Source organism: Drepanopeziza brunnea, assembly GCF_022702325.1.
Source record: "Drepanopeziza brunnea f. sp. 'multigermtubi' strain 214-2 chromosome Unknown ctg16, whole genome shotgun sequence".
In the NCBI taxonomy this organism is placed as follows: domain Eukaryota; kingdom Fungi; phylum Ascomycota; class Leotiomycetes; order Helotiales; family Drepanopezizaceae; genus Drepanopeziza; species Drepanopeziza brunnea.
In genome coordinates this window covers 1,353,288-1,374,772 of record NW_027094079.1, presented here as the reverse complement: position 1 = coordinate 1,374,772, position 21,485 = coordinate 1,353,288, and the positions used below count along the sequence as shown (strand labels likewise).

The 21,485-nt window shown below is 45.9% G+C and overlaps 1 protein-coding gene across 1 annotated transcript; it reads right to left on the bottom strand.

The window, feature by feature from the left end:
- Positions 1-6,425: 6,425 nt before the first annotated feature.
- On the bottom strand, positions 6,426-8,225 carry L3040_008676 (uncharacterized protein; the record flags this gene model as incomplete). The annotated part of the gene is made up of 1 exon (XM_007290030.2): positions 6,426-8,225. One exon carries the CDS (start codon positions 8,223-8,225, stop codon positions 6,426-6,428), a length of 1,800 nt encoding a protein of 599 aa, XP_007290092.2.
- Positions 8,226-21,485: the final 13,260 nt, after the last annotated feature.

The following is a 21,485-nucleotide window of genomic DNA, read 5'->3' as shown; positions in this document are numbered from 1 at the left end:
ATGGTCTGGACCCCTGAAACAACCTCCACCGGCTTTCTGAAACGGATCATCTCATTCCATAAATAGTGGTAGTAAGTAGTAGTAGTCGTCGTAGTAGTAGTAGTAGTAGTAAGTATACACAGTTGAGTCGTACTGTACGTGTCGGACGGTACGTAACGGGGAGATGAGCACCTTCTCTATTTCTATTTCTATTCCTATTCGTATTTCTATTTCTACTCGTAGTCCATTCCATTAGACCCCCCTCCAATTCCATTCCCTCCACTCCGGTCCACGATATGATATTGCAGTACAGTCTCACCTATTCTTGAAATACATCCGTCCATAGACCGTATGTCAAAGAAGGATCAAGACTCACTCCTCTTCTTCCTTTTTTGTCAGCAGACCATAAGCCTGCATAGCCAATCGAAGCCGGTCGATCGGCACCTGCAAAGTAGGACTACCCCTAATTAAATTTCTTGTTTTTGGGGGGAGGGGGGTGGTTGACAGCTGAGACAGGCCCATTCTGACTGCGCGACGCGCGCGCGCGATACTACACCCCTATACCCGCGGCACTTTGATCCCATGATGGAGGTTGGAACCCGGTCAGGTGATAACTGTCTGACTGAACATAAGGGGAACGAGCCCTCTCCCCACGTGATGTGGCGAGCGAGTGCCTTTGCTTCCCCTAGGTCGTATTCCAGTCCGTCTCCAGCCCGAGAGATGATGGTGATTATCGTGCCTTCCGTAGGGAAAAGATAGGCACTAATCGCCGAGGCCGCCTGCCTGTTTGGTTCAAGTGTCCGATTATTTTCCAAGTGTCTGATGGCCTGAGGCACTCGAGGTACTTCAAGTAAAGGCCTCGGCTATCAAAGTGAGCGTGAAACGGCGCTATTTCTGATGGCCAAGGGCTCAAGCACCGGCATGTCAGGTCTGCGAAATCCCATGGAGGCAAGTAGGATGTCGTCAGTACTAACCTAATAGACCGTCCGTCCCGTGAAAAGAAACCGTTTATGGGCGTCCCATAGCCGTCGCCGTCGCCGTTGACGTCCCCAGATTTTCAAAACACGCTTATCAAAAAGCTCGTTCTAAATTTTTACTACCTATGGTCTCCGTAATGATCACCTAAACTTAGAGATGAGTCAAATTTAGAACCCCTTCTCGCTTTCTATTTTAATAATAACGCTTTAACTATAATTCGGTACTTTAAATTGATTCGAACATAGTTTGGTTTCGCAATCTTCAATATTCGTGCTAAGATTGTTTTTGCTATCGCTGCCAGGTGACGGGGAGTGGGAGAGGAGGGGGGATGGTGGGAGAGCAAAAGAATCCATCATATTCTCCTCGAATGCTTACTAGTACAAGTTCTCGAAGATGGTTTTCAGTCAGTTCGGGACCGGGCCCTAGGATGGTCCCAGAACGATCCCAAGAACGGCTCGGGGACGGTTCCAGGCCGGTCGATTTTTCCATTGAAAAAAAGGACAAGCTCTCTTCGACGACGATTTTAATCGATGAAACACGGTATGACTTCACTCATAATCTTTTCACGAAAAAAAAAAAAAAAAAACGGAATCTTTCAAGCGCCGATTTCAATCCATGAAAGCCATTCCATTTCAGCCATACTTTGAGTTTTTTCAAAACGATCTCCCAATCACAAGCTTTGATTCCCAATCCAGCTACATATAGACCTATGGTGATCGATCCATCTACCAGCCAGCCAGACCAACCAAGCTCTCCTTTAGAGACCGTCCCTGAAAGAGATCGTCATAGGATGCCCAACCAGCTGAGCGACTGTCCAAATGCATTCGCATTCCCTTTTTCCATTTAAGGTGGTATGACATTTGAATCGTAGGCGCTTTGACGCATTAGAGCTTTTAGAAATGGACCCCGTTCCGTTTCTAAAACATTGAAATATTTAGTATACCTACCTCGATTATAGTAGTGTCATGCCTCCCCTTACTCATCGACCCAGAGTGAGGTACTTGCAAGAGAAGCCAACAGCTGGTAAGGGAGTACGCAAGCAGAGCAAGCACGGAATGGGTAGATAATAGAGAAAACGTTTTTTTTTCTATCGTTAATTTAGACCTTGATTTTGGGATTGGATTTGGATGCCGATTTTTCTACTTGGCGCTTTCGTGCCTAACTTGATGATACGACTAAGCATTTTCATCGTTGGTATACCGGTAGGTGGGTACATACTGCACATGCATGCATCAACATACTACGTACGTAGTAATCTGCGCAACTCTCTCGGCTGTTAAGATTGGCGCGGTTTATGCAGGCGCTCTTTTTTGGGGGGGGGGAGGATTGGTAGCCGAGGCTTTTATTTTATATTCCTGGTCGCAAGTGCTTAGATTTGCTTGGAGGAATCGGGGATTTCAAGAAAAAAAAAGAAGAAAAAACGGATACTTCAAAAAATAAGGACGCTTCATACGGATGGGCCTTGACGGGAAGGGGAAGGTGAGGCAGGGGGAAAGGGCGGCCTAGGTGATTACCGGTACGTAACCAACCCACCCAGCCGGGCGAAGCAAAGGGGCTGCGCCTCAAGCACAGATGGCTTGCTCAAATTTGGTGCAAAGCCGAGTGTATACGAGGGGCTTCATCGAGAAGGTGTCCCTTCTCATTCTCATTCCTTAAACGAATGCCATTGCAGATTATCATACTCCGTAATAACAAGAGTGACGCGTTCAACGGAAGTTCAAAAGCGACGACGCAATCGAGCAGTCGAATAATTCAAAGAAGATGGTTTAGAAAGTGTTGGTAAGTCACAGGGGGGGTGAGTGATTAATCAGTCGTGTTGTTGTTGTATTTGTTGATGATTCTTCTACTCTGTACAAAGTGGGCTGCCCCTTAAGGGGGCAGGAGCCACGGCAGCACGTGCCTCCCTACGTGCCATACCCCTCACGTGTCCGGTGCACCATACCGTGCCAGTAGTCCGACACTGGCAACTCTTTATTTTTGGCTAGAGTAGCCCTATTCCATATTCCTCACTTCTCACGTTCTACCCATCCCTCAACCTTGACCTCTAGCGTATTGTAGTCGATAAAGCTTTCGAAAGCTTTATTTGGGGTAGCTTTTGTCATGTGATCTGCTGGGTTAGATTTCCCGTCAATCCAGCGTATTTCGGCGATCTCTCTTCTTTCGTAAGATTGACGCAATGCCATTACATCGATCATCAACCTCTTCTCTTTAGTAGTACCAAGTTTCACTAAGCACTCGTAGAGTGAATAGGAGTCGGTACATACTACCATTGGAATCTTCTGTAGAGAGAGTTGTGCCGTGATCTGATCTAGGGTCGTATTAAGGGCGATTGCTATGTCCACGCCAGCCACTATTCCAAGGATCTCGGAGGCTAGCACGCTCCTTGTTACTCTCCTGCTCTTTGTAGAGCTGTAGTGTATTACGTTGCCGTGAATTTGGAAGGTATCAGGTCCGGTATTCGTCTCATTCGCTAGTATGATGATGTATCCAATCTGGCTACTCAAGTCTTTGTTATTCGCGAATGAGCCATCGACGAATACAAAAAGTTTGGCTGACTTCAGGTCGATTGGGACGTATTTGAGGCCTCTACCTTGGTTGTCGATCATCCATTGAAGGCACTTATTCAGTGCGGTGACGTCAGCTTTATCAGGGTCTTTGTGTTGAGCAGCTACTGAGAGGGCAAATAGAGCTTCTGGCTGACAAGTGGAAGCAATATATGCTCCGCGTGCGCGCTGCTCGAGGTACTCTTGCTTGAAGTTCGGACCGTCTGACACAAGGGCGAGCTTTTGGCCTTGTTGCTTTTGCGTGAGGAGCATGGTATCGTCTTCTTGTAGCTTTAAAATACAGCTATTGAAGCCGATGTCGGTTGTGTAGCTGAGCTTGGTCTCGTCTTTAGCTTTCAGTCCAGCCTTCTTGAGCTCTGATCTCTCCTTGGCTGCAAATCGATCGTCGGCGAGGTAATAAGTGTCGTCTATTTGCATTCCTACGAGTCCGAACATGTCCTTTTCGGTGCAAATCAAGAGGCAAGGATCGTAAGTCGAGGTGACTGTAGACAGCTTTTCCTTGTGGTGGGTGTAGTACGTTGACCACCAAAAGGTCCTTGCTTCGGGGATTCCATATAGAGCTCTTAAGACTCTCATGATCGTACCTTCGGGGTAGTACTTGACCATCTCCTTTGGCAGTCGTGCTAAGATAAGTCTGTTCAGCAAGTGCTCACTTTGGGTATACGCTTGTGTGATGTCCCGAAGGTAGAGGCAAATCCTTAGCTTAAGGAGTGCTGGTGCTAGTGCAGTGATCAATCGTTGACTTGAGCGCTGAATAGCTGGTGATTGGGTCAAAATTACTCCTTTTCCTTGGTCCGCGAAAGCTTGGATAACGAGTCTTGATTTCTCGAATGGGGTGGCTGTTTCCTTGCCTTTCAGCTCGTTGACAAGTCGAGAACCGAAAATACGCTGACCTGCGTGCTCTACGGGGTCGTAAGGGATGAATTCAAATACGCCTTGTGCAATCAAGCCTTCGATCTCCCGGCGCTGAGAGTCTTCGAAAATCTCGCCAGGGGTGGTGATTACGCCTTCAGCCCGTAGCTTCGTAGCTAGCTCGCGGTCGGTCTGTTCCTTCCGAGTTAGGAACGCGCCTATATTCCCAGTTGCTGCGGCGGTCCAAAATTGTGCTAGCTCCTCAGCTTCAGTGTAGTAGCGATCTGGAGGTCGTCTGTTTCTGCCACTTCGTCGAGGCGCCTCCTCCACTGGTACTGGTGTACCTTCCTCTTCCGGTGATTCCTCCTCAGCTCGTACCAGGCCATCCTCGTGGTAGTACGGTTTTACTGCCGTTGCTCTAAATTTGACTGCCTTGTTATTGACTTGGACCGTGCACGTGTGGTCCTCAATTGCAAGAAGGGTGTAAGGGCCAGTCCATTGTGCGCGCTGTTCTCCTTTCTTCTCCTTCCATACCCTCACTTGGCTTTGTAAAGGGAGGGCGAGTGTTTCGGTAGTAGAAGGGCCGTTGCGCATGTTCAAAGCGTCTGTCACTTGCCTTACAGCTTGCAATCTCCTCACTTCTAGCATCGCCTTTTTGATAGCTTCTGCTCTAGTAGTAGTAGAGGGCGCTGGCGGATCTAGATGAGTCATGCGGGGGTAAGCGCCGAAGACTAAAAGGGTAGGTACTAGGCCTGCTGGTCCGGCGGTATCGTTGACGGCCTTAATTGCTATCTGCAAGATCTGCTCTTTGGTCAATCCCAAGTCTTGCATCTCTTCAGAGATGATTTCGTAAGCCCGTCGGAGAGGTTGGTGGTATCTTTCTACCTTTCCTACGCTATTGTGGGCCTCCGTAGGCATCTCTTGGATGTCGATGGACATCATCTTGGCTAGACCTCGGAACTCAGTTGCAGCGAAGTTCGTGCTTGGGTCGTGAACAATTAGGTCAGGGGGACCGAGGTAGCTGTCAATCCAGCACTCTTTGAGTGCGTTCCACGTAGTAATAGCTGACATATCCCTTAGGAAGCGTCCAGCCTGGAACGTAGTAGCTGAATCGACTACGTGTAGCACTGGTTTGCCATCTAAGTGCATCACGTCTACGATGATAGAGTAATTGAACTCGAGATCATCTTTCAAAGAGAACTTGTAGCGACTAGGGGCTGCGCCGTGCATCTGACATTGATGACAAAACTTTTCGATCTTTTGAAGCGTCTCGAGATCGACATCATCGTGGCCGCTAAGGTCAAGAACCTTCTGCAAGCGCGGAACCGACGGGTGGCCGAATCTGCGGTGCAATTGGCGTAGTTCTTGTTCCGTGAGGTGCGCGTCCGCAAAAGCGTCTTCAGGTTGTAGCATGAGGAATGGGTGGCCCCATTTGCGGATCACTGGAATACGCTTGTGGCCTTGGACGAGCATATTGTCAAGATTGTTGTAATAGACTTGGAGTCGGTCCATGTCTTCGAGTGAGATGAGGAAAGGAGTCTCCACACTGACAATATGGAATTCGATCGATCTAATAGGTGTATCGACTATTACAGAGCTTGTAACCCGTGTCGTGTTACCTCCGAATTTGATAGTATTCTTGTCGGCTGCTTCTCGGTTGATTCGGAGAGGGAGGAGTTTTCGCAGAGCCTCAACCTGTTGCTCTCCAGCTGTGGAGAGGTTGGCTGCTCCCGAATCGGGAATAAACCTTTGGAATTTGCAAGCTGAATATCTATCAAGTAAAAAGTGCTCTAAAGGGATGATGTTCGGAGGTGGCTTGAATGGGTCGATAGAGGTGAAGGTGTGATAGGTTGCATTCTTAAGCAACGCTATCATAAGGTGTTGGCCGTCAATGGTTCTTAATTCGGTAGAGAATTGGGTTGCGGCCGCTGATTGTTAATCAGAGGTAATTTGGAGTTGCTGGTCAAAACCTTGCACTCCTTCGACTTGCATGAGGTATTGAGTATACTCCTCAAGTCCTATATCCTCCGTGTAGTATTGGGCTTGGCGCTTCTAATTATCGTAAGATTTCTTACGCTCCTCGGCGTTGTGTTGCGTAGAGAAGTGGCCCAACTCGCCACAAACAAAACAACGTTTGTCAGTGCGATCAGTACGGTTGCCTCCTCCTCTGTTACTACCTCCGTAGTTTCCTCTATTACCCCAGCCTCTAACGCCTCCTCTCGAGTATCCTCTAGAGCCTCCTCTACTATTACCGTTGTAGCCACGGCCTCTGTTGCCTCCGCTGCCTCTGTACTGGCGGTCCACGTAGTAGACCTCGTCCTCGTATTGGTCTCCCGACTCGGTAGCATCGATAAGGTAGGCGGTGGAAGGTCTAGTCGTAGTAGTGGTAGCAATCGATGATCGTAGTTGAGAGACGAGAGCGGTAGTAGTAGGCGCAGGGTTGTATTGAGCAAACGCGCATTCGGGAACGCCTTGCACCGCGCTCAAAATCACGTCTCTCAGAGCCTTGTCGGAGTGATATTCGGGGGTCAGGTTGCGTTGAATGAGGGAGAGTTTCTTGACCATTAGCGTAAGGCACTCCAACTTATCTTTGTCGGCATTCTCTTTACGACTCATCACTGATTGAAGTGTGAGTGATCTCCATTCCGATAGGTACTTCTGGGCAGACTCCGGGACCTCAAACTTGGACTTCATGAATGCAGTCATCATCCAAAACTCTATATCTTTACCGTAGATATCAGTCATATAGTACTGGTGTGCCTCGTCCTTGAGCATCAAAGAGAAAGCTACTGCGTAGCCCGTCTCATCGCCCTGGGGTATGCCAAGGCGTGTGCAGTTCTCATAGAAAATCTTCAGCTTGTCGCTGAAAACTTCGTATTCGGCGCCACCGTACTTCTTCTCATTGTCCAGGTATACTTTGGAAAGGTCACCGATCTGTCTGACGTAATCCCTAGTTCCTGAATGTGGTGGCTTTGGCAGTCTCACATAAGGGGGAACATTGGTATCAGGGGGAAGGGTGACTCGGTACTCGGTATCCACACTGGTGCGCAAGGTTGGCACCATCATTGGCAGCAAGTGCGGTACTAAAGGTACATGCTGGGCGTTCTGCTGAGCATGAGTCTGGGGTTGGGCAGAGCGCTGGGTGGATTCCGGTTTGGGCTCATTTGTAGGGTTGCTCGAATAGGAAGGTCCGCCCAATGGTGTGTTGTTGGCGCCTGTGGTTGGTGGGAGGGGGTCCATTGTTTGTGTGTGCAATGTAGGCGTAGCTGGTGCTTGCGCAATTACAATTGGTGCAACTGGAAGTGTAGTTGTAGGCGCAAGTGTATGAGCAGCTCCTTTACCCTTTTGCTCGTGTGCAATTCTCTTCGCCTCCTTGATTTCTTGTTCCTTGATGATCACCTGCCTAGCTGCCTCGTGCGCTGAGGTCCATGGCACGAGGGTGTCCTCTTGGACTAAAGCGTGGAAGATTGATGCCCAGGAGTAACCCTTGGCTGGCTTACACCATACTCCATTCAGTACAAGGTGCTCTCGGAGCTGGCGACAAGCAGATCGATGAGCATGTTTCCAGATTTCCATTGTCCATCCACTGAAGTCTTCTAGGAAGGCTTCTAGGAGGGATTCACCTTGTTTTCCGGCATAGGTATGTCTGTAGCTTTCTAGACACATCGTAATGTATCCATTGATTGTAGGTGGGTAGAGAACCTGTTCTGGATCAGTAATATCAAAAGCTTCTCCCCAAGTTGCCACATTGACACTGTATTCCAAGCCTGTCGGGATGGGTCGCACCGACGCTGTGGTAGTGTTATGTGAGCGTTGCGATTGCAACGAAGGACGGCGAGAGTGTTGTGACATGATTGCGGTAGGTAAGGGTGTGGTGTAGTAGGTGTGAGTGGTGTACTTCGAAGGGGGGGGGGGTCGAGTTTGGATGTGAGGTAGGGTTTATCGAATCTGTGTGGGGGAGCTGATCCGAAGGTGAGTAGAAGGGGAAGGCGGGGAACTGCTGGCTCTGGTTGCCTAGGGAACAGTTTTGGTGATAGGAAGTAGCGTCAGGTCTTCTTTCGAAGTTATCTGCTGCTGCTTCTTCTCTTTGTGCGTGATGGAACGCGAATTGAGGCTTCTCTTCGAAGATATTCAATCCTTGGATTACTTGGCTGTCACCAGTTATAGGTAATCTGTAGCGCGAGATTCAGGGTTGGCGGCGGTTCAGTAAAGAAGCGCCCCAGACTCAATCTGCCTCTTCTGGTTAGTACCTTGCGAATCTGTGGTTATTACTAACCACTGATCAGTGTTGGTAAGTCACAGGGGGGGTGAGTGATTAATCAGTCGTGTTGTTGTTGTATTTGTTGATGATTCTTCTACTCTGTACAAAGTGGGCTGCCCCTTAAGGGGGCAGGAGCCACGGCAGCACGTGCCTCCCTACGTGCCATACCCCTCACGTGTCCGGTGCACCATACCGTGCCAGTAGTCCGACAGAAAGAGAGAAAGGTTCAGAGCTCCGTGCGTATAAATACAAAAATTCCAGTATGCGTGCTATATCCCCCCCTATAAATACAAAAATTCCAGTATGCGTGCTATATCCCCCCCCTATAAATACATGTCGGACCCAGTTTAGCTTTGGAAATCGTAGAGCGGTGATTTCTGAATAGCTGAAAGCTTAATCAACTCTGTTGCACAAAGTACTTTGTACAGGCGTAAGTATTACGCCTCGAAGGTGCCTCAAAAGTTTAATTTCCACTTTCACCCCTTTGGCTTCCTTGCCTTGGAGGGGCAATTGACTCGAAATTGACATCAGGCTTCCAATCGCGTTCCCATTCAATAGTCTCTTCCGAATATTTCCTTAGCTTTTCTTCTGTTTCAAAGCATTTGGCCCAGGTTTCCAAATCATCGTTCATTACCATTTGCGCTGGAATAGTCATCTGTCGTTGCTGATCGAGGCCCTCAACCCAAGAAAATCGCAGCACTTTATCGGGCTGAGGCAAACCTCTATATATCGCTATATAGTTCGAGATAACGTGTTCCTCTGCGCCATACAATGTCGTTGTTTGAGACCGACCAGGCGCAATACGTATTTGATTAATTTTCGGGATCGTCACTTTGCGGGCTGCTTTTATTTTCTTTTTGTCTGCTTTGATAACACAATACCATTTTCCTACTTGTCTTTCCCAGCCAGGTCTATCTCCTAATTTAGATTATTAGCTTTGCGTACTAAATAGCGGTTTATGTAAATTAACTCACGAAGGTAAAAGCCAGCTCCTACTTGATACTTTGGAGAAACTTGTACAATCAAATCGTGGTTTTTATTAATTGCCTTAGCATGCTCCTATAATTCGCGTAATTAGTATATAAGCTTATTTTATATAAATATAATCAAGTTTAAAGCTTACTTTAGAAACCATTGCATAGCCGATAACTTGCTTACTCCGCCAAAATCCATGAGCTCCATTGGAGAAAAGGCTCAAGGCTAGCAAAAGCGCGAAGGTGAATTGCAATCGTAGCATCGTGTTGGTGGTATAAAATCTTTGATTGATGAGAGCTGATAAAAAGAAATAATGCTTAAGCTTGTAGTGCTTGCAGTGGATGAAGAATCGAGTATCGTCTTCTTCTTCTTCTTATATAGAAAAATTTTATCTTTAATATAAATTCAAATTTAAACTTAATTAGTTATTTTTAATATTGCAATATTCTTTTTCGATTTAAAAAGATCGACGTTATGTTAAAAATAATTTACCGAAGAGAAGGATAGGAACCCGGCCAGTTTATTTATAATATTGCAATATTCCTTTTCGATTTAAAAACATCGACGTCACTTTTAGAAATAATTTATCGGAGAGAAGGATGGGAACCCGGCTAGCTGATACACATACGTAGTACTGCAGCTGTACGGAATAGTTGTACTTAGAGTTGTTGTTTGCATGCCTCGACCACCCAAGCATTCCTGCTACTTTATACTGCGCCATCTTAACCAATGCGCAAAGCGTCGATAAAGATCCGTAGCTGTAGTCGCAGCCGTAGGAAATGAAACTATCTAACACGTCAAATCAAAAAAGTAAAGCAGAACAGTTGTGGAAGCGATATGTTACAAAAACAACTCTCGCTTCGCGCGAATCACGCCCAATTTTGCCAGCTTCCGCTATACCTCTCTCATTTCTTCCCCCTTCTTTTAATTTGCTTCCGATTCAATCTCGAGCTTGAAGAAAAGCATGGCACGGTTATTACCGATCTAATCTAGCACAATCTACTACGTACGTAGTAGTTGTAGATACTGGCTCAAAGATACTTGTCAAGGCTGAGGGAATCCTTATGCGCAAGTTCATCGGTGTAAGAGCTCGTAAGATCCCTTGCAAAATTATACTTTCGACATGTACCCGTGGGGGAGGAGAGTAATAAGCCGATTGTGATGCAATTCGTCCGTACTATCCCTTCCCATGAACAAATTTCGGGCCCGGTTTAGCTTTCTAAATCGTGGAGCGGTGGTTTTTAGATTGCGTAAAGCCTTGTCAACTCCATTGCACAGACTACTCCATAAATACTGGCGCAGAGATACTTTTCAAGGCTCAATGAATCCTTATAATCGTACCCCTGGTCGGAGTACTAGTCAGAAGCAAGAACTGCGTACGTAGTAAGTTGATCAAATTACCACGGTACAGGCCTAAGTATTACCCTTCGAGGATAGCGTAACCAGGGGGTTTAAAGAGGAAACTAAATGTCGGAGTAAAAGGGCCAATGTGGCAGGCAAGAATGGAAGGGACGAGAAGTGGTAGGCCTGGCACGTGAGGATGGCACGTGCACCCGCGGTCCCCTTAAGGGACCGCCACTACCAGTATAGCAATACCAGACATCCACAACCCAACCAACCAAAGACCTGATACCGTAGTAATTCAGGAGAGAGATAGAACGCTAGCCGTTTAGCGTACTTGGCAAACAAATGGGATCAATAGTTACGCCGCTCCGAATAGAACGACATGCGTTCCCCTTATTGAATTGCTTTCTTCGCGACTATACTAGTACTTTTGCTATAAATACTACTTATTTTCAGCTAATCATAGAGCAAGAAAATATTAACGGAGAATGCAGCATTATTCGTAGGTATCGTATAATTAAGCAAGCTTAAATAAGAAATTACGATTAATTTTTTTTTAAATGTTTCTTGCGATCGTAATAGCGATTCCGAACTTTTCGATCTATACCCTTCGCTATTATCTCGCTCTTTCCACTACTTTTGAATAATAGCTTTACTGATCTTCTAATATAAAGCAGCTTGTTTTTGTGTAAGAGTAAGCGGGCAATGGAATTACTCGAGCGATCTTATAAAAATAAAGGAATAATATTACGTCGACTTTACGCTCTTTGAGTTTGAATACCTTCGAGCATATAATAAAAGGACGAGGTGTATAAGCTATAATAAGATTATTATAAGCGTTTTTTCTAGCTTGATAATAAGCTAATGTTCTAGGCTTTTTCCTAGGCCGTGGTCGAAGAGCGCGCTCCTTATAAAAAAAAGCATTTAGAGTGTTTCATAAATGAGATTCTTAAAAAGGTAGTTCAAAGCCGAATTTTCGTTTACCGACCATAATTTTAAAGACTTATATTAACGTTAAAAGATGCAAATAACAAGTTTAGAGTATTTAAAGCAAATATTATGCTAAAAGACACTTAAGATTTTGATATATGGCCGCCTCTCGGAGCGGCGTAACTATTGATCCCCTTTGTTTGCCAAGTACGCTAAACGGCTAGCGTTCCATCTCTCTCCTGAATTACTACGGTAGTACCGGTACTATCAACCTGTGTACCAACACTAAACTTTTAAGGCACCTTCGAAGGGTAACACTTAGGCCTGTACCGTGGTATATAAAGATACGTCACTTTAAGAATCGATTTATTGATATCATGTTTTTATATATTGACAATCAAGTCTTTAATATTTTATAAAGACCTAGTTTTTGTCCACTATCTTCTTTCCTTTCGAAATACATTGAGCTCAACCCTAATGTCGAAAAAGATAAAAGGAGCAGTTCAACTGCTAAATAGATCTCAACTCTAGAATAGAGTCCAGTTCCGTATTGTAGCTAGTTCCAAGAGCAAGGAACTTCGATGACCATGCCAGGAGAAAGTGGGGGGGCCATAAGGTTGGCGTTTATAATCGCTAATCCATTGGCATCTGTGCAGAAATCTGCCCCAATAGTCGCCAAGTCGTCGCCGTTGACGATCGTATAATACCCATAATCACTGCCCGGGATCCTAGAGCAATCGCGCTTTCGAGCTTTGCAAGGAACTTTTAAAATATCTCCCGTAGTGGTCGGAGCGTTAGTGTTTAAATTTTGCAGCTCTGAAATAGTAGTGCAAAAGTCCGCCGCGATATTAGTCAAAGTGTCGGTGTTTGTTATGGAGTAAAAGCCGGTGCCGGTACCGTGGCTAGTAGTGTCGGGCCTGCAACTTCGACGGAAAGCGGTTGCGACGCCGAGAAAAGAGGCGAGCAAGAGGTTGTTATCGAAACGCATAGTAGAGTTGGTAAATAAAAGTGATCGTTTTAACGAATTGAGCTTGTAAGGAGATTGTAGGGCACTATAGTATAAAATAGAAATGAAAACACAAAGAGGGATTGCTTATCTTATATAGCTATGACTGCGAAGTGGCTCGGCAATTTCGTATGTAGGTATACTTTTTATCGCTGATACTATCCCCCTCCTTAAATAAAAGACGGACCCACTTGGTGAAAGCGTATTTCGACCTTAAAGCTTACCGCTCATTAAATGTAGCAAAAAACTTATATATTAATTTTCTAGTACGTAGTATGTTGTAAGTCTTCCTTGAGCATCAATCATTGCTTAATATCGATTTTATTACGAATCATATAAAGAAATAATGAATTCTTGAGGAACTGCTTCCCAAGCGCTAGGGTCACAGCCCCCTGGTCAACCCCTGGTAAAATTAAACTTTTCTTCTTTTATTCAGGGAGGATAGGTACAGTAAGTACTACGTACGTACCGGTAGTACAAGTATAAAAAATACGAGCAATACGTAATCCTCGGCTCGCTTAAGTAGGCCTTCTTACTACGTACATCCTTTCAGTTTTAAAAGATATAAATAGACATTTAAACCCGTATAAAGGGGCGGTGTACGTAGTATGTTTGTTTCAGTTGGCCCTCCTTGAGTCGAAAGTCATTCTAGTAGTACTTGTAAATATAGTAAAACTTGATATCATCCCTTGTAAAATTATACCTTCGATAAGTATGTATTCATAAGAGAGGAGAGTAATAGGCCAATTATGATGCAATACGTCCGTATAAGTACTGTGTGAGTACCTATAAGCTCTGAGCTACTACTAGTTCAGCGCACGTGCTGGGCTGACGAATAAGCGAGAATCTTTTCTTCGTATCTGGATACCTAGGTAACTACTTTTCTCTCTCTTCACAAAGACCCCTTTCCTATTCCTTTTAAACACCTAACAATTCGACCTCGTCGTCGCATCTTTTCTAACCCATGAATGCGTCCGCCGCTATTTTTGGTCTCACATCATCTTTTTTTTTTCCTCACAACCTACTCTGTACTCCGTACCTTGCAGCCCGGCAGAATGACATCAACTTATCAACCCATCTACCGAAGCCTCCTACCGAGCCATCCGGCCCCGTGCTTGAAGTGTACGTACCAACCTTACCTGGCCCCTTTTCTAAAGTGGATACTGCGTAATTGGGTCAGTTATAGGCTTCCATATAGTTAAAATCGCATGTCCGTATACTAGTATGTACAGCGTACTACGTACTTGTACGTGTATGGACTACTGTACCGGTAGTATGTTCGCTCTCGGACTCTCCAACTCTTTTTCCCCTTTTCTCTCGGGCCGGACCTCGGACTTCACTCTCCAGAAACAAACCTTTCGCTCCTCTACCTACTTACGTATCGGTTAATTGCTTTATTTGCTTATGGAGCTTCACGGCCGTTTATTTCCTATGCTTCGAATATTGTGGAGTTGTTTTTCTTATGCCGTAACCCACTTTTTGAGTAGGCCGCCTAGCCAAATCTATTCGCCGCTTTATGCAAGGAAATTTTCAGTATGCCGCCTATACTTGAATTCTATAAGATTGCAACTTTAATGTTATTATCGCGATTTTTTTAGCTACAATAGCGGAAATCTTTATTACCGAAGTTGCTTTGAATGCTTTATTAAAATCTTTAAACGCTACGTTTAACGACCTCGGCTTCGATATTCTTGATTTTAAATTAGATACAGATCTATTTCACAAGTCTCTCTAAGAGAAACCTATTTTAATAAAGCAAAGCGATGTATTTTGTAATTTAGAAGCTTTTAAAAACGCAGTACTCAATTAGGCTATCCACGAGCGATAAGAGCTTAAGTGTTCGAGTAGCGAGGAGACTTATATCAGATACGTAGTACGTATGCTACTACGTACTTTAACGATACGTGCAAGTAGCGCGCTCGTTGCAACCATAACCCTCGAACTAGAGAAGCTACGGTATCGGTATAATAAGAGAAATATATATGCTTTAATCGTGTTCGTCACACAAGACCGGTGGTTGCGCGGACTGAAATTTTTTTCCATAAAGCAGCAGAAGGCGGCCCACTCAAAAAGTGGGTTGAGGCATAGGAAAAACAACTCTATAATGTTCGAGGCATGGGAAATAATCGGCCGGAGCTTCACTCCATCCGCCGTGGGGGGGCTACGATTCTTTACCGGTACTTGTACGAAGTGCCCCTTACGAACCTTTCGCTCTCTCTTGCGGCCGAGAGAGTTTAAGAGAGCCGAAATTGAATCAGGGTGGCCTTTCGAAGAGAGTTCCTTTTACTAGCGGTCCGAACGAGCCTCTTCTTACCTCGACTACTACGCCGACTACGATCTAGACTTGACGGGTATAGCGATTGAAAATACTAAAAGGATTTGCGATAGAAAGGGAACGAGATGGAACAGATAAAAGGGGGCTTCAAACGATCTGTGATATTGCGCTCTCGAAAAGGCTACTTAACTGATTTCGCTCCGGCCTCGATTTATCTCGATAATCGATACCGATATACGTAGTACGTTACTTACGCTATAACTTGCTCTTTAAGTTTTTCTTTCGACGAAGCTACTACTGTACGTACGTAGTACATCTCTTTTGCAATCTATTTTATTCGTAAAAGAAAAATATAATCGATAAGAGCTACGCTGTATTAAGTTGATATGCTTTTAAAAGTTGTAAAGCTTATGCGATACCCCGAGATCAGAGACCCGAAGCTATCTGAAAAAGAGCTTTTCCTTAACGTGGTTCTTACTCTCGATTAGATAGTACTTTGTACTTCGTATATGATTTCTTAACTAAGCACGTCGCCGTACCTTACAGGAGGTCCTGAGGCGGTAGGCAAAGCCTGCTACCCGGCCGACGTTAATAAATATAATAATAGTAATAATAATAAAAACTCCATCCGCCGTTCGCTCGCTCGCCCCTTTGCATCAATTGGGATTCCGGGATATCTTTGACCTATCCTGGTTGCGTGAGAGAGAGAGAGAGAGGGAGAGAGACGGAAAGAAAAGGACGGATACATCCATGGTGATGGTGACAGAGAAGAATGAGACTTTTTTCTTCTTTCTCAGCTTTAGATTTTGAACTCGCTATTTGGGTTTGGCGGTTTGTTTATTTCTTTCGTGTTTTTTTTTTTTTTTTCGTATTCCCATGCCTCGAACGTAATGGAGCATGATTTCGCATGCCTCAAGAGTCAATACCCAAAACTAAATGCCGCTCTATGTGTTGAACTTTTTTTTTCCTCATGCGGCCTACATACTACGTAAGTACGTAGTAGTTAGCCTCTACAACTCTACGAACTGAAGCACTACGTAACAATTGCGAGAACGAGATAACGTTACTGTTGCTTATTACCTAACTATCATCGGCCACTCCACTCCCCTATCGTCGGCCTCAAACCTGTAGCAGCACTCCTTTATTCCGAGTCGCTTCTCTCAGCGCGATAGCAGAGCAGACCACAAGCGCCCCCCGAGCAACTTCAAATCAAAGACAAGATGAGAAAATCTCGCAACGCTTCATTACACTCGTACTCCCTACTGTAGAACTGGGCTCTAATAAGAAAAAAAAACGAACAAGAGTGTCTTGCGTACCTGCCCTACCTACTGCGGTTCACGAGAATGGTCAATTAGACTTTCTGCGTCCGCTAATTTCTGATACCTACCTAGGTATCTATCTACGGCTCCTCGATTTGCGATTTCCTACTGTACGGCCCGGGCTCTTTTTATCTTTACTCCACGTGCGTGCGTGCAGCGAGGGAAAGGATTGGCTAGCGTAGAGCGGTCTTCGGTTTTGGGGGTGGGGGGTGGTGAGGCTTGCGAAAATCATGCTCTGCTGATGTCGAGGTACGGGAAAGCTTTGGCCGTAGATACGTGGTAGGAGGATGGGAGTATGTATGAGTGGGGTTTTCGGGGGAGGCGGGTCATGAATGAGATGAAATGGTGTGCGAGCGAGGCTTGATGTTGATGATGCTGGCTTTGTAGAGAGGAGGCGTAAGTGATTATCATAGATACACACAAAGCACACACACACACACACACACACATACACATACACACATATATATACGCGTATAAGATAATGATAATTATAAGCAGAGGTGGCTAACCGAGATGGTGATCGTGATCGTGTCTGGGAACTACCGAGAAAATGTCACTGCCGGCAGAGCGCTGAACGGATAAAAACAAGATGATCAAATCTTTAGAGGGAGGAAGTCGTTGGTTGTCCAGATGCTTATGTATTAACCGAGTGAGTGAGTGAGTGAATGAGTACCAGTAGACGCTCACCCAGATGCCAAAGTGTTGGCAATAGCAGTTGCCCAGATCCACGACCGAGTAAGCATTAAAGGACTGCTGCCGGCCTGCATCTACGTACGCGTGCCGACGGCGGCTATCACGAGGTATTGCCCGGCTGTGGCTGCGGCTACGCTATGCTGAGAGAAAGGGAGGGAGATATTTCGAACGCGGATTTGGATGTCGAGATGGAGATGGAGAAGTGTGATATCCGCGTCCGTACGGAGGCGGTACGGACGTGCTGCTGAAGAGAAGGGAGGAGCACATATATATGGAGAGGAATCGACCTCACTCACTCACTGCTGAGGAGGAGGAGGAGTTGGATAGAAGGAAGGGTTTGAATACAGCTGAGAGGCTGGCTACATATCTACCTCTCGGCTAACTTCCCCAAAAAAAACTCGAAAAACTTGAAAAAAAATCCAAAAAAAACTAATAATAATAATAATGATAATAGAAAAACAATAATAAAATCCAAAAGAAAAATATATAATAATAAAATCACAACAACAACAACAATAATAATAATAATAATAAAAAGAAAAAAAAAACCCCTCTCAAAAAGTTTGAATAAAGGGAGCTCTGTTGAGCGGATTCCTTCAACGCCTTGTCTTACCATTGAGAGTGAAGAGCTTGGTAGGCATTACGCATTACGAAACAAGATCAAGGGATTTGTCTTATTGTGGTTGCTAAAGACATATGACCGAAGACCGGCTTTCTCTCTCTCTCTCTCTCTCTGTCTCTGAGCTGAGCTGAGCTGAGCCGAGCTGAGCTGGATCCACGTCAAAGAGAAAGGCAGAGGCAGTCTCACATCCAAGCATTCGAGGCTCTTACATGAGACTCCAGAAATCAGCAAGGAGAACCCACCTCACCGAGTCCCTTCAGAACACACACACACACACACACAGGTTTTCCAAGCACGCGGGAGCGTAAGATACTAGCAGCACAGAGTACCAAGCGAGGCCCGCAGAGAGACGCCGTTGCAGTGGATAATGAAGGAGAGTCTCTTTACTTCCCAAGATCCCCTGCAAGAGAAACAGACTTGGTAGCGTCCAGGAACTAACTAGCTGACGGACACTTGTTCTTTTTTCCCCATGGCCAAGAGGAGAGGTGTGGTGTGAAGGGGAATGAACGGGGATCGCTACTTGCAAGGTGCTTGCGGTGAAATAAGCCGCGGGAGCGACGAGTTGAAAGAAAAAAAAAAGAAAAAAAAAAGAGATGCATGCTATCTTCATCAATCAAAGTCTACCCAGCTGAGCCGATCACGAACTTGCTCTTGACTGCGGATAGAGTGCGAGGGAGGGAAGGAGGTCACGGTCTCATGCTGATTATGACATGATAAAGACGACGACGTATAGGGAATCGCTGAACTGTTAAACAGTAGGAGAAGCGGTTGGAGAAGATGAGACGGGCGCGATGATTCGCGGTGCGTTCGCGGGACGATTGAGCTGAGCGGCTGGGATCCGCAAATGAATGCTGCTTTGAAGAAGAGAAAGGTGTCCGTGGTATATATCGTGGCCTCGCGATCGGGGGGCTGTGGGGTGGGACTTGCGTCCGGCTTGGAATGGGCAGAGTTGCGGACATTCGCCGAGGCTGTAGGATGAATGAAAGGGCAGATGAGGGTCTACATGGAGCGATGGGCTCATATCTTCGTCCCATATTGTTCCATAGCGTAGATTACCGGAGGGAAATGGTGATCTGAAGATCTACAGCAGGACTTGATTTGAGAGGGACCGGAATCCTTCTAGCTGGGATGCCGCATGCTTCTCACATAACGTGTACTTGCTGATCCTCGAGAAGGACACGCAACTTATTGATATCTTACCTGTCGTGTTTAGTTGGTTTTGCCTCTCGATGGCTCCAGGATATCATGAGTTACAGTCGGGAGATTGGTTTCTCTCTCTCTCTCTCTCTCTCTCTCTCTCTCTCTCTCACCCTCTGTAGAGTGGAGAGTAGAGTAGCGTTGCGTGGAGGTGAATGCGCAGTAGAACGGCAATGAAGTAGTGAGATATCGGTGCTAAACTCGATCATTCGCTTCAATACTGAAAGCATTGCCCGACGAATCGAGGCGGGTCAATGATCTTTAATCTGAATCACCAATCGACGCCCACAATTACAGGTAGCAGCCGAGTAAGAGAACCAAACGATGTAGAGAAGAGAGCAGAAAAATCGGAAGGCAGAGAGAAAGCGAAGAGAGAGGATCGAGAGCGCAAAAACCCGGTGTACCTAGCGCGCCGAGCTGCTGGTGTTGCACTTGATCGACTTTGAAAGTTCAAGTTAGGAGAGGTGGTATAGACGGTACCAGCGACTTTTCTGTCGCCGTTAAGGATTCTGTTGCTTGGGTGAGACGGATCGCCCCTTGGCTGCCTATTGACGAAGACGATTTGGTCGGGGTTTGGTTTGATTTGGTTCGATGGCACCTGTGGGCAGTTGACTGTAACGATGCTCCGCCTACTCCTGGGCCCTGCGCTTCCATCTGGAACTGGTCTGTTGCGCTGGGAGAGGGTAATGCCTAGATTTGCTCTTACCAAGCTGGCAAACGGTCTTGAGATCTCGAGAAGCGTTCGGGGAAAGTGAATGCCGTACTTAGAAGACGGCAAATATAATTGTCTATTTACTGGGTAACTCTTGAAGAGTGCGTAAATGAGATCCATGAACCAGGAAGTACGGTGCAAAGTACAACGTAGGAGGATTCAATCAGAGGGCAGCCGGATATGTCTCCGTGAACACGTCAAATCACAACCACGTTCATCCCTGAAGAAGTCGCATCAAGATTCAGGACCCATCTACCCTGCTGATACAACTATTTGAGATTCTGAGGATTCTGTATGCACTTCTGTACAACATCTACGGACAACTACCTACCTACCACTCCGTACCACTATGTGATGCGCCCTGGCACGCGACTCAAGGAGAGGACAGATACCTTGGTGTTTACGTTTAATGATGCGCCATCTTAAGCGAGAAATAAGACCTTCCCGCCCTGCATTTCTGCAGGTCTTGGTAAGATTTGCGACGCATGAATTAATAACTGGGGGCGCAGTAAGTGCAGGGCTCGGGTCAAGATCAGTGTACAACTACCGGTACCTAGCACGGAGAAAAGAACTGGTTGCTCTAAAATAGGACCAGAATTCTCTCTCGCCGAGGTATCACTATTCAGCCCGACCAGCCGGACTACGGTACTAGTACGAATTGCGAATAGCTACCACTAAGTAACCCCAAACCCCGTCCCCCGAAATACTACGTACTACGTACGTAGTACGTAGTACATGTCGAAAATATAATTTTGCAAGGGCTCTTACCAGGGCTTGAACCAATAGACTTATAGCAATTCAGCCTTGAAAAGCATCTTTGAGCGAGTATTTAGTCTGTGCAAGAAGTTAGACAAGGCTTGGAGCCATTTAGAAACCACCGCTGTGCTATTTATGGGGCTAAACTGGGTCCGACATGTATTTAGGGGTAGTATTGCGAATAGCTACGGAGTTAACATCCAGGATCGCATCCTACCATCCCCCTCCTACTACGTACTACGTATGTACTCACAACCAATCCACTCTGGCGAGTGTGGAGCGTACGGAGAGCGGTGCGACAGACTTCACACTTTCAAAGCCTAAGCAACAATAAAGCTAATCGAAATCCGTAAGGCCGAGTAGTCCGAAATTAATACTTTTTTTTAACTGGTTAGAAGTCCGTAGGGTACAGACAGAGTACAGTGCCAGCGAGCTTCGAAAAGGTTCTCTGTCGCAATTTGAATCTCCTGCAATCTCCGGATATCGAATCCCTGGTTGTCGTATTGAATCCTTTTCTTATTTTTCGCCAATATTCGAACCGAGAATCTCTTGTTATGTAATAACTACATTCGTTCCAGAGATGATGACGTTGTTGCATCCCACATCTCTGCGGAGTGCCGGCCCAGGCTGTCGGTTTGATTTCGCCGGCAGAATTCGCTTCCCCAAGGTGGATGATGGGTAACGTCAACGTCAACAAAGAATCTGTTCGTATTGCTGGGCCGAACGTTCACTTGTGTGGGGGTTACGGAAAGCGTTTTGGTTTATCCCTAAGGCTGCTTGCTGGCTAGCGGTCACATACGGAAGTTCGGAAAACGGACGGACCTCTTTGGGAAAAGTACTTGGACATGGGTGATGATTTAAAATTCAGGCCAAACTCTTATCTCACAATGTATATGCGGCAACGGCTTGCCATCCTCAGCTACTTAACCATTGTCCAGTCCGCGAAGAATTGCACTCCCATCTACATCCAACATCACCTTCGTTGACAACTCTCATCTTCAAAACTCACACCGTCCAAA